Raw genomic sequence first — 13,363 nt, forward strand, 5'->3', positions numbered from 1 at the left:
CAGAGTCCAGAAAGGGTTAAGGCAGCAGTTGGAGAGGTTTGGGGTGACGTGTGCTTCTGGACGCCTGAGAAGTCTCTTGAAGGTAGTTCCCCTCTGGTGAGGATGGGAGCGTGCTGAGGTCTGAAATCCGAGATCCCTCGCAGCCTGGAGCTGGTGAGGTCCCAGTAAAAGCTGTTTGCCTGCTTTCCCTCCCCGAGCAGTCACACCGCTGCACTGGCCTGGGCAGCATGGAGCCAGCACCCTGGACACTTGTAGGACTCACCCTTCTGCAGCTCCTGCTCATCTCCTGCTTGCCAAGAGGTACTGTAAGAGAGTGTGTGTGTTCCGGCATGGTCGAGTGAGCCCCCTTCCTTCAGTGTGCTCAGAGGGGTTTGATCTCATGCACTGTCATGGGAAGCAGAGAGATCCGCAGGGACAGCAATAATAGAAAGAAAGGGCTCTGCTTTATGTACTTTTTTCTTGTCAGCATGGAGTGTGTGTGTGTGTGTGTGTGTGTGTAGGTTTACCCAGGAATGATTTTCAGGCAAACTTAATAGCCTTAAAGAGAAACAACTGGCTGAATCTGTTTGCCAATGGCCATTAAGAAAAAGGTATGCAATCACTTTGCTTATTACTCCTTTTATTTTCTCAACACTCAGTGCTACGGAAATGATGATAAAAAGAGGCATTTAACTCTCTGAATTGTAAAGCGTAATTTGTTTAGTTTGGCAAGACAGAGATTTTCCTCTCCAGCCTCAACACCAAGAATGAAGGCAAGGGAGAAAAAAGTGAAGGAAAAAAAGAAAACAAAACCCACACATTGTTTCCAATCTGGGATTTAGCTCTTCCAATATTATTCTCTCGAAGGGGAAGCCTTGTTAAAGCAGAACGATCTTTTTTGTTCTCAAGCCCCATCCCAGTTTCTGCTGAACCAGCAAGTATTATCTTGATAAGGTTGAGCAGAAAGCATTTACTGTTGAGTGCAAATTTGCTGTAGTTATGGCCACGAACCTGGGCTGTTTACACCTGGAGGTGTCCAGACCTGCTTGCAGCAGCCAGCTGTCAGCATCGTGGGCTGCTTTCTTGGGAGCTGCAGCCCTAAGGACTGGGAGGTGAGGTGCCCTCAAGTCACCCACTCTTGAAGCTGCTGCATATTTCAGCACTGCTGACTCCTCTTACCAGGGGAGCTGTCAGATCTGCAGGCACTCAGATCTCAATGGCTGTGAAGAACTGGTGTCAAGGATGGTGCTTCAGAGGCCCCCTCAGCAGGGGCTGCAGCAGAGTCTGCCTCTGCCGTGCCCTTCCCTGCCAAACCCTCAGGACACAGGGAACGGGTGATGACCAGAGTGATCTGCCCACCAGGCTGGCCTGCAGCACCTGCAGCCATCCTGGGAGGCTGGCCTCCTGCCAAAGCTCCCCCTGGCTCACAAGCACAGAGAGCTTCTCCCCACCTCTGTGCCACACGCACTGGCTTGTCCCTGCAGTGGCTTGTCCCTCAGACACGTGCCACCTCGCACACTGGGCAGGCAAGGTGGCTCCATGGCATGTGCCATGTGCTGGAGTGGCACAGAACTAGCCCTGCCAGTGGCAGAGTATCCCTGGGCACAGGCTGTGGCTCTCAGGCAGCTGGGTGGGCATAAACCCCTCCTGCTGCAGGGGCAGCACGTCTCTCTCTGACCTGCAGAGTCATCTAGCACTGATCCCTTTGGCAGCAGTGACAAGGGGAGGCAGGAGGAAGGACAGCAATGGCCAGTGACACACAAGGGCTGTGAGCTTTGGAGGGAGGGTGCTAGTTCCCCCAACATCCACTCCTCACACACCAGGAGCAGTGTGGAAGAGCCTGTGGGACAGACACATGGATGTCAGCTGTCCCCCTTGCCCCCTGCCCTTCCTTGCCATGCCTCCCTGCCCTGCTGCTGCTGGTGGAGCAGCTGCTGGCACTTGCTTGGCACACAGCTGGCACCATGAGGGGGCCTCCTCCAGCCACAGCAGGAGGGGCTGTCGGAGACAGGGGAGCAACTCAGAAGTGCAGTGGCCTTAACATGTCAGGGCAGGTTGGAAAATAGTGTTTTGTCTCCTCCCCACAGATGTATCCAATTTTTATCCATATTTATCACACCCAGTTGCACAGGGCCTGCCTCGAGAGCTGGGGGCAGGAGTCAGGGCGGTCTGGGAATTTACTTTTTGGAATAAACTTGGAGTGCAAGTGACTCATGTTTCCTTAAAAATATATGTGTGTTTTTGTGTGTTTCTGCCTATCTAAACCCTTCCCAACCTCTCTTCCCCTCCCCCTTCAGCCTCTGTCTAGAGAAGTGAAGGCCAGATGCACTCAGACACGTCCAGATGCATTCAATCTTAGCAAATGGGTTACTTCAGTTCACATGTTTAGGTTCCTAGCATGGACAAAGGGGAAGAGACTTGCTTTTTATTTTGGAAAAAATGCTGGGGTTGCTCACTTTTGACCCTGAGGTCTCTTCAAGTAGCTCCCAGGAGTCCCTGCAAGCCTGCCAATGCCCAGGAATTTTCTCTCCACCAGCCCTTGAAGGACCCTGACCTCCACAGGACGATGCAGTTGCCAGCAGCAGGACCTCCCTTGAGCATGTGATGCCCCTCTCCATCCTGCAAGAACAGGGACATGGTGAGGGGCAAACTGGAAGGAAGGCCACAGGGAGAGAGGCAAGCCAGCAGCAGGGACAGAGGCCTGGCAGACAGAGCATCTTCAGTCCTTGGTCAGGGCTGGACTACACACTCCATGGGAGCTGTAAGGATTAAAATTTGTGGAGGGTTGCTGCAGTCTGTGTGGAGTGTTTCTGTCTGGGCAGCATTAACTGCAAGTTAAAGTTGTCAACATGTTGCAGGTCTCACACCATTACAAGAGGTAAGTCCTCAAGACAGGTCCAGCTCCACTCCTCTACATTTAGGACACGAGCACATTCTCATGTGATGTGGTCATGAATTAATTTCAATACTGCAGCTGCTTCTTCTCCACAGATTTCCAAACATTCTCTCCTATTGCAGAAGCCTAACATCATCAATGCTGTCACTTACTCAAAAATTCTACATTCATTACCTGTTCCTGTTCCTTGTCTTGCTGCAGAGAAGACAAATTCTCTTCCTGATCATACTAGTAGAATTTTTCTTCCCAGAATAAGATCCTCTGTCCCAGAGAGAATTGAAGCCTGAAGGGTGATGTGGCAACTTCTGAAGAGTCTTAACCTGCATATTTCTTCCTGCCACAGCTTTTCTCAAATAAGCCAAAAGGCCACAGTTCCAATAATAAGATCACAAACGCCAGGTCATAAATACTGAGAAGAAACTAAAGGAGAAGTTTCTTTTAAAAAGGCAGTCAAATTAGTGTGCATTTATTAAGTGGGCCGATTCCACTTAGTATTGTAGATTTCTTCCTGTGTTCTTCCACTGGCTTTGATTTTTAGAGATCCTTTCTTTTTGCCTCTCCCCACTTGCCACTGTGTGAAAGCACACACTACAGGCAGAAAAGGTTGCTGACTGACTCTGTAGAAGCAGTAGTTTAATTATTCAGCAAAGATCTGTGACCATAAAGTAAGCACACTGAGTAAAGCTAAAACAGGGATGTATTTCAGCTCCTCTTTTAATTAGCCCAGCTGCTGAAAGAATAATAGGTACATAATTTCTAAAGAGAAGCAAGTGGTTTTAGAGACAGCATTATCCCTTTCATCCTCTTAACACATCAAAGAGACAGACACAATTTGCACAGTAGTTTATCGCAGGCAAAAAGGTCAACAATAAAGACCTGCACTTTCCTTTATTTTTAAGGGTTTGGGGTACATAATTTTCCAAGAGCCCCAGTAAAAGTCTCTTAAAGGGAATATCCCTCTTCCCTTCCAAGGTGTCTTCTTCTTGGCCTCACTGAAATCAAATGGAGAATTTTACTATTCATCACAATGGAGCCACAGTTTCAGCCAGGGCTGCACTCAGAGCATTTGCTGTTGTCAATGTCCACACACCTGAGGCTGTGGGGTGAGGCCCAGCTTGCATACCTGTGCAGTGGCAGCAGAGCCAAGTAAGAAAGGAGCAGAAAAATGAAATGGACCTAAATGTAAGCTGCTACTAGGTTTCATCTCTGTTGAAGCTGTCTTCTCTTTAATGAGAAGTTAAAGAATCCTTTCAGAATTATTACAGGGCCAAACATTCCCTACTAACAGCCTTAAGAAATTGCTCCTTCAAATTCAACTGCTTGTTCCTTTCTTCAAGACAGTAGTTGTTGTTGAGCAGCATGTTGAAAAATAATGATGAAATCAAACAAAAGGGGCATGTTCTCATCTGTGGAACACAAACTGGTTAAATAATCACTTCAAAAAGTCATCCTCTATGGACTCAAATTCGAGAGATGTATCTATCTGTTTGTATCTGGTCTTACACTGCATTGTTACTGCAAATGGCACTTTTCAAAGCAATCTGAAATAACATTTCTTTGAGCTTAAGTAATGTTTGCCAATTTACTGATGGATAAACTGAGGCATGGAAGGACAATTTTCGCAGGATAACAGAATGGACTTGCAGCATAGGAAGTTCCCTCCAAGGACAGATATGGCAAACTGTTTTTTTTCTCATAGGAAGTTCCCTCCAAGGACAGATATGGCAAACTGTTTTTTTTCTCAATCAGTCGTCAGATCCCTCCACATAGCAGCTACTGTCAGCACAAATACAGGGGTGGGAATGGGAAATCAGGGAGAGGGGGGAGAAAAATGTCCCATCTTAGCAGCAGCAAGGGCTTATATCAGCTTAAAGTGACTGTACTCTAAAAAATCCTCATTCTTTTAAAGAAGTGGAAGACTCAAGAAATAATTGGTATAATTGGACTTGCTTCAATTCACTTTACTTCTTAGCTACACAGTTTTCCCAGCTCTCAGATCTTTGGAGCAGAAATCCCTTTCCATCCAGCGAGGTATCTATGATATACAAATTCACAATGGCAAAAGATCAGTCAGCTGAAGCTGACATTTCACCATGATGAGCAGCCTGACCCACCCCCGAGGCAACAATGTGCTTGTGAATCTCTTCTTGAATCACCAAAGCTTTAAGTCTGATCTCAGCCCTGGGCATGAGGGGAGGCAGCAGCATCACTGAGGTGAATTGTTGTTCGACTGACACTGCCAACAAGGAGAACATTGTCTGGAGCACCGCCTCCAACTGGTGTTTCACAAAATCCATCACCGACAGATCCTCCAGGATCTGACATGCTGTAGGGATGAGGAGGTCTTGCTAGGTGCAGATGTAGGTAACAAGCATGACTGCACTGCCATCTGAGCCTGAAAATGTTGATCTCCTACCGCAGAGTCCTGCTCAGGCTGGACCCAAAGCATCAGGTGAAGTGTTGTGCTGAGCTGTGCCAGGCTCCTGAGCCAAGCAGGTCTTCCCTCCAGCACACACCCTGGATGCTTGCGTGCTTTCCCAACACAGGCATTTCTTGCATGGTTTCCATGGTCTTGAGCTGCTTCCATGTGAGCTGTTTATGCCTGGATTTAATGGGCTTTTCTTCCATCATTAAAATCTCATAAATTAATCCACTGTTTATTTGCCTGTCCAGAGTCTTGTTTGTTCTTTGCAGTTAAATATTTTGCATGGGTTGTCAAGCAGCTTCTTCCGGCTTGTCCCAAAATCAAAGACCCAGTCACTGCCTGCAAGCCAGACTGCCTGCTTTGGAAGATTATCAAAGTAAAGCTCACAAAACACCCCACAATTATCTCTGCCACAGCTGGCCGAGGCCTTGCTTTCAGCATTTTACTCAGTCAATAAATCTTCCCCCACTTTTCTCTGCCTCGTTCTCTTCTGTTTTGCGGTAATAATGGCCAAGTGTGTGTGGGGGAGCTGCCAGTGGCTGCCCATCCCCAAACACACAAGGGGAGCAGGGTTATGCCTCTGCCTCCCCGGAGCACAGGCTGAGCTCGGCCACACAAACAGACATTGCTTACACACATAAGTGACTCTCTGCATATCCCTCTTAAACTTCTGAGGCAAAGGTTTTATCTGCCTTTTTTTCAGTAGCCCAGAGATAAAACAAAAGGGATCCTTTTGTTATTAAAGGGATGCATAAACTCTTCGATCATATTTTATTTAAAGAATAGTTTCTACAGAACCTCAAAATAATAGATTCCATGATTTCTGTGAAGAAAATCCTAGAAGGGCCACTTAAAAATCTCAAATCCAAATTTTCCTTGTCAAGGCTACATAAATTGCCCAAACTGCAGAAGCTGAGAACCTGAAAGGGAATTGTCAGTAAGTCAAAAGATAGTTTTTTAGACATTTTCATTGTCTAAGCTTAGACAAAAGAAGTGAGCAAAAAGCATTTCTAGGTGGCAGAAAGTATATATCTACAATTTTTTAAGGGCCAAGATCAGCTGCTCCCTTCTTAACACTAAATATTACCTCAAGGTCAACTTATTCTACAAATACACACATTTGATCCACCAAGAATAAGTGTGGTCTCTGCTTTTTGTCTCTGTTGTGCACACAAGATCAACATATGAAAATAAATATTCATATGCACACATTCACACTCTCTACCTACATGCAAATACATATGTAATATTTTAGGGAAGAACAGAGTAATTTAGGTTGAAAGGGACCTCTGGATGTCACATGGTCCAGCCCATCTCTCAGTGCTAACTTGGAAGTTGTGTCGCTCACAGCCTTACCTTGCCAGGATGTGAGCTCCTGCAAGGATGGAGACTTTCCTTTGTCACCCCAATGTAAGTTTGCCTGTGAATACTTGGATCATTTTACAGACAAAAAATTCTCTTGAATAATATATCCACTTTATTAATAGGCTTTAGCAAGCTTGAGATAAATTAGACTTCTATCTTGAGTTAGGAAAAGAATGAGAATTTGAAGGATGCTTTACAAAAGCTCTGAGTGGTGGGTAGTTATTTATTAGTCAGACTTTAAAGAGTGCTGCTTCAGGAAGGAGTGAGACCCCCACCCCATACACCAGAGACACAGCTATTGTCTGCCTTGTATGGTGAGATGTATCAAACGGAGTGTCAGTTCCATGGAGATAATTAAATGTGTGTAATTAATTTTCTCTGGAATCTGAATCAGATACAATTCATAGATAAAAGGCTTAATTAAAAGGGAATAATAGCCATAGGTTAAGAAGCCCCAGCCTGGCCAGGATGACTGACTGCCATTCTGGAAATTAGAAGGCATGAGTTTAATTCCCCACTCTACCATTGTTTTTCCCTGGGACCTTGAGCAAAGTCACTTCACCTCCCTTGTGCTTCATTTTCCCATCTGGAAAGAGAACTTTGTAAAGATCTACAGGCAAAAGGGTCTATAACTGCTGAACAATAAGATTATTTCAATGCAAGATTCCACTACTGGAACAAAAAATACAGAATCTTATTGGACAGAAGGAACAGCTTTTTGTTTTTGGAATGATTATAGGGGCAGAGAGGGGGGATGCAGCCGCTTTCCTAAACTTAGAGCAGCAGTGGACTCTCCCTGGTCCGTACTCCAGGCACAAGGGATAGGCTCAGCTCTGAGGAGCACAAAGGGCTGCATTTCATTTCCCAGCCAAAGTGGGGGAAAAAAAAGAAAAGAAGAAACAGTTTGGTGGTCCTTTTTTATGGAGTCAGTAAAAATCATTAGGGGAGAAGATAAGCTTCCAGAAACCAGGCTTCATGAGGTCATGGAGAGTCAAGTGAGACAGAGCAGCAAGGCTCAGTGGTAGGGAGCTCCAGCAGGCACAGTAATTAGGTTGTCAGTGACAATGAAACAAAAAAACATTTGTGTGAGAAGGCAGACAGGTACAGGCATGGATGGGAGTGTTTCACCTTAGAGATATATGGCTTGTTTCATGACAAGGCAACCCTGTTACTCAGAGTTTAATACACAAGGAAAAAGGTTGTTACCTAACCACAATTAAAAAAGAAAAAAGGAAAAAAAAAAAAGAAAGAAGAGGAGGATAGAAGGGGGAAAAAAGAGCTAGTCTCATTAAGTTTCCTTCATGTCTCATCTTTCTAGTCTTCTCTCTCTTTTTACTATCAAACTCCATGAAAGCAGTCATCAGGGCTGTCAGCTGCTTAGAAGGCATGCTGACAGCTCTGTGCACTCCTTGGATCTCTCTTTGTAGAATTTAGACAGCACACTGGTGGAGAAAGACAGGATCTGCACTTATTGTGGCAGTCCTGAGTCACAGTCTGAGGTTGTTTCTTAAAAGGGTACTTCCAGCATAGCTTAGATATCATATGAGGTTATGCTAAATAATAGGAAGATGTTACCATATTAGAAATGCCAGGCAAAATGAACCTTTAAAAATAACAAAAAATCTTGTTTCCTTTGGCAGTGAAGTCAAATGTAACAACATGTGCTTCTGGGTGAAAATAGGGAGTAAAACCAGCTAAAAAGCAACTTTAAAAATGGCCTTTCCTGGTGGGCCCCCTAGTTTTCAAGAATAGCAAATTCACAAGCAGAAATACAACCAAAACATGCATTCATAGTTTAAATAATCTATACTATAGATGATGCTTTAACTCAGTCCTGCAATCTGAAGAAACTTTCTCATGTGATATCATCCTCTGTTTTTTTAAAGCTATTTTTCTCACCACAGAAGTGGGCAGGCCTTGCAGAGAAAGCGAACATATTCTTCCCTCTGGTCCGTTTGCTTCCTCTGGCTGGCACTGTGAAACTCCCGTGTGTTCCTTAGACATGCAAACCATGCTGACATTTCAGGTGCATGTTGCCACGCAGTTTGGGTGTTTCTGGGCTGAAGACCTTGGCCAGCCTCATGGCATCCATGATCTGACAAACCACTGGACAAAGGATCCTGCCAGTCCTCATCAGATAATGGATTGTGTGTCCTCCTCTCTGTTCCCTGCAGAGTACACAGTGATCAATGAAAACTGCCCAGGAGCCGAGTGGAATATCATGTGTCGGGAATGCTGCGAATACGACCAGATCGAGTGCATCTGCCCAGGACAGAAAGAAAGAGTGGGCTACACCATTCCCTGCTGCAGGAACGAGGAGAATGAGTGTGACTCCTGCTTAATCCACCCAGGTATGTTTGTGGCCATGCTGTGCTCACACCAAATCTTTGGCCAAGGCATCATGGCAGATGCTGGGCAGGGCAGTGGTGAACAAGCACATCTCACTGAGGCATGGGATTGTCCTCCATTTCCTTCATCTGCAAGCTGACAGCAGCAAGACACTTGGCAAGGTTCGACCAAAGCAGGCAGCATCACTGGCCAAAAACCCCAACAGCAGAGTTGTTTCTACTAGCAGTGTTGTCAGGATGTCTTGGGCAGGCTTGGAAGCTGCCAAAGGGTGACACGACAGCTGGCTTCACACCAGGAGTGTTTTGGTAGTACTCTTGGTTGATTTGCATCCCCAAAGCAAAAGAGGAGAGATAACTTGGAAGTGCCACAAGCAAGGAGGAAAAAGAAAAGTGAAAGGGGATAGGAGGAGAGAGCAGGAGGAGCTAGGACCAGTTTAGAAGTCATCAGAATAATTTAGGCTGGGCCCAAGTAGCATCAGCACACACATTCAGTCTCCTGAGAGAGGCGTTTACAGTTGGAGCAATGAGATTTAGAGGTTTGGGCAAGTCAGACCAGGAGTTTGGTTCCAAATCTCAGAGTGTGAGCTGCCTAGGGCGTGGAGGTTGGGTATGGTTCCCAGCGGGAGAGCTGTCAGCACCTCTGCAGTCATGAACATCATTGGCATTTTCTGTGGAAAAGACAGAGAGGCTGCTCCTCTTCCCACAGGACAATCCACCTTGGCTTTCATCTAACACAGTGGCTCTCATTTTAGGCTGCACCATCTTTGAGAACTGCAAGTCCTGTCGCAATGGCTCCTGGGGAGGGACACTCGATGACTTCTACATCAAGGGAATCTACTGTGCAGAGTGCAGAGCTGGCTGGTATGGAGGGGACTGCATGAGTAAGTGTCCTGCACGGGCAGGGAGGGATGGCAGGGACAGGGAGTGGTGGGACAGAGCCAGGGCCATGCTGTGCCTTTCCAGCTCTTCCCTCACAGCAGCCCTTGCAAAGGGCACGAGCAGAAGGCAAACACAACCAGGCAGTAAGCAGATCTACAATTGGGAAAAAAACTTCTCTCCCAGTGCTTGTCTGAGGCCCAGGAACTGGACTGGGCCTCATGTCATGGTGAGTTAGAACCCTACTAAATATCTGTTTGGGTTTGGTTTATTTTAAAACTTTAACTACCGTGACTCCGGAAATCTTCTGTAATCTGCATTTCTTGGACTCACGTCATCATAGACCCTGAGCATAAGCATAAACATTTACAAGGGCAGCAGCTATATCAAAAAGAGCTTACCCTCTGTCCTCCTTCAAGCCCTGCCAGCCCCAAAGATATCCCAGGGTTTCCTTCCTCTGCCACACATCTTCAACACACTTCAAGGTGCCTCTGGAAAACACTGTCTTGTAACTTCTGATTATGTCACAACAATGAGTGTTTCAGGCCCCGGTACCAATATCTAAAGGTTTTGTTCCTGACAGTGTACAAAAGCTCCTGCTTTTTAGTTTTGCTAAGTTTTTAATCCCAATTCTGTCTTTCAATAATGAATTCCATCAGGTAACTGTGTAATGTTTAAGACTGGTATTTCCTTCACCAATTTCCCACCAGTGAAGGTGAAGCTCTCTTTCAATTTTTATTGACTGTCTCTTTGTTTATATTTTGCTGGAAGGGATAAAAGCAGATTCTGCTTTCCCTACTCTGTTCTGTCTATTGGGCTATATAACTTAGGCTTGTGTCCTCTTAGTCATTTAATTTAAAGCAACAATTTAACTTGCTTTCACAACACTGCCCATGATCATTCAGGAGGTGAAAGCATATAAAACAAAATCATTGCTTCAAATAGCAGAATGTGGGGAATCAACATGTTTCAGCAACAGAGCTATCTCAGCCTTGAGGCTTTGAAGTTGATCAACTGAGTCCCCTGCCATTTACGGTGTGATTTCTGAGAACACTTTAAAGTCCCATTTTCTCTAGGTGCACGCTAGAGCTTCTCTGGAATTTTCTTTAAAAGAAGAGCCAAGAAAGAGTCATTAGCTCATCAAATTTTTCCTCCATCTGCCTGCATACATTGGTTGCCTACAGTATATTTCAGTTTATTCTTCCCACTTGTATTGAAGCAAACACACCTTCACACAGAGGTCTATTTGGATATTTTTGCATACTGAAATTTTGGACAGCTTTGTCTTATAACATTTTTCTTACTACCTGCTCTTTTAAGGGACCCAGTGTGACACTGAGGCTGTGCTCTCTTTCATGTGGTTCTGTGGTACTTGAGAGGTGGGGTAGGAAGGTTAGACAGTGCTGTTGTCTCTTCCACTCTTACAGTGGGGACACAGAGGACAGTTGTGATGCCAACACATCCTGAGCTCCCCTTTTGTGGCTAACTCAGTTTTGGCCTTGATGCATGGCTCAGGCATGGAGAAAACCGCATGTCTGGAAAGCAGCCCCCAACCACGATGGGTGCCGGACTGCGCCTCCCAGCGATGTGGCTCTGGGTCTGGAGGGCAGCCAGCAAGTAGCCTTGGAATGCCAGCAGGCACAGGCTGCTGGAGCCGTGGATGTGCTAGCACACCTCAGCTGGGAGAGCACAGGAGGAGCCATCTCCGGTACCTGCATACGGTATCACAGCTCAAAGTTTGCAGCCAGCCCTGGGTGCCTCGCCAGCGGCAGAGGGCCAAGAAATCCCGGAATGACAAAGAAGCGCCAGCACGGTAATAGCGGGACGTAAACAATTTGCCTACTCCGTCCTACGCTGCCAAGGCCAGCGCTGCCGGGCACGGCGCGGCCTCCCGGGCGGCGCGGGGGGCGGGCGGCAGCTCCCGCCGGGCTCTGTCTCCCTCTCGCGGGGCCGGCGGGCGCTGCCGCCGTGCCGCGGCTCCCGGGCCGGGCCGGCCGGGCAGGAGGGCGAGCGCCGCTCCGGCCGCATCCCTGCACTGCCGTGCTGAGGCAGCGCCCCGGGCACGGCGCGCCCGGCTCGGCGGCCACTGCAGCCCGGCCCGGCGGGCACTGCAGCCCCGGCCGCCAGGGGCCTCGCAGGCACCGGCACCGGCCCGCACGGGCGGTAGGGGGCGGCCGGGGGCCCGCGGAGGCCGCGCCGTGAGGCTCCGGTCATCCCGCGGGATGGGCGCCGGGAGGGGAGCGCGGGGGATCTGCGGGCAGGATCAGCGCCCGTTGATGCTGTACGCGGCGGGGGGAGCGCTGTGGCGCGGTCTGGGTGCCTCCGGGGGAACAATGAGGCCCAGGCCCCGCAGCGCTCCAGGGGCTGAGAGCGTTGGCCAGCGCAGGGTGAGCCCCCTGGAGAGATTTGTGGGGGCTGCCAGCAAAAGTAGCAATGATGTAAAGCCATGGCGAGGAAGAAGTACCACGGGATGGCCCATGGGTCTGTCCGGTTTGTAGTATCCGCTGGCATAGCTGGAAGCATGGGTATGGCTGAAAACCCACCAAAGGATACCAGATCATTTAGTAAAGGGGAAATGATATAGGGTAGGCCAAAGGAGTGCTCTTAGGAAATAAGCATGCTGACTAGATTTAATTGAGTGCTAGAATATTTCCTAATGGGACTTCTCCTGGATTGAATCATCATGACCTAAAAGGCACATTAGACTCTAAAACCAGGAGAAAACCAACCCTGCAGAACCCTTTCCTCTGTACCCTGCACTCCAGCACTTTTTGCCAACCCCAAGCTTTAATGTCACTTCAAGGCACATGCTCCATCAAAGCAGGGGAGAAAGTGGTGTTTGCTAACAGCTGTTCTCAGCTCTGCTGTCCAAATGTGGACCCTGTGCCAGGCAAGAGTACTTGCAGTTTTTGAAACTTTCTGAACATTACTGTTTCACATAATACTGGTGACTGGCAACCAACAGGAAGCAGCAAGTTGTGATAAGTGACAGCTGCCTTCCCATATCAGCCTGTTTCTGAATAGCAGAAACCTTTCTACTGTCTTTCTCCTCTTTTCAGTCGTCCTGACCTTTGAAGGAGCCTCACATTTGAGATGCAGCACTCAAACAGAAGATAATGTGTCCTTACCAAAGGTCGTCTCAGGACCTCTCCCTCCATAGACCTATGGGTCTCTGTGGGCTACAACTCAGAGGTCTCCTGAATTTTTTATTCTCTGTTAGTAACAAGCCTTGGAGGAAATCTTACTGTGGCCCTGAAAGCTGCCTTTTTTTCAGGAAAAGGAACGGAACAAGGATGTTGATACTCTGCCAAAGTGGTTTATTTTTTTGTAAATGAGGCAGAATTTGCCAGCATTTGTGTTTATGATGTAAATTATTTTTGAGGGCTTTCCAGGTCTCCTGCAGATTTAGAATAGGAAGAGAAAAGGCTCCTTTTGATCAACATATGATTGAACTGTTGGTCTGGGGAGTCAGCC

General features: G+C 47.3%; 1 protein-coding gene across 4 annotated transcripts in view; it reads left to right on the forward strand.

Moving 5' to 3' along the window:
- Nucleotides 1–227: 227 nt before the first annotated feature.
- The window catches only part of PAMR1 (peptidase domain containing associated with muscle regeneration 1), a 55,394-nt gene continuing 42,258 nt past the window's right edge, over nucleotides 228–13,363 (forward strand). For all 4 annotated transcript variants that reach the window (XM_058026566.1, XM_058026567.1, XM_058026568.1 and 1 more), the window contains exons 1-3: nucleotides 228–300; nucleotides 8,840–9,016; nucleotides 9,766–9,894. In XM_058026566.1, coding sequence (XP_057882549.1) covers nucleotides 228–300; nucleotides 8,840–9,016; nucleotides 9,766–9,894 — 379 coding nt within the window. The remainder of the gene's footprint in view (nucleotides 301–8,839; nucleotides 9,017–9,765; nucleotides 9,895–13,363) is intronic.

This window comes from Melospiza georgiana, chromosome 6 (genome assembly GCF_028018845.1).
Source record: "Melospiza georgiana isolate bMelGeo1 chromosome 6, bMelGeo1.pri, whole genome shotgun sequence".
Taxonomy (NCBI): Eukaryota; Metazoa; Chordata; class Aves; order Passeriformes; family Passerellidae; genus Melospiza; species Melospiza georgiana.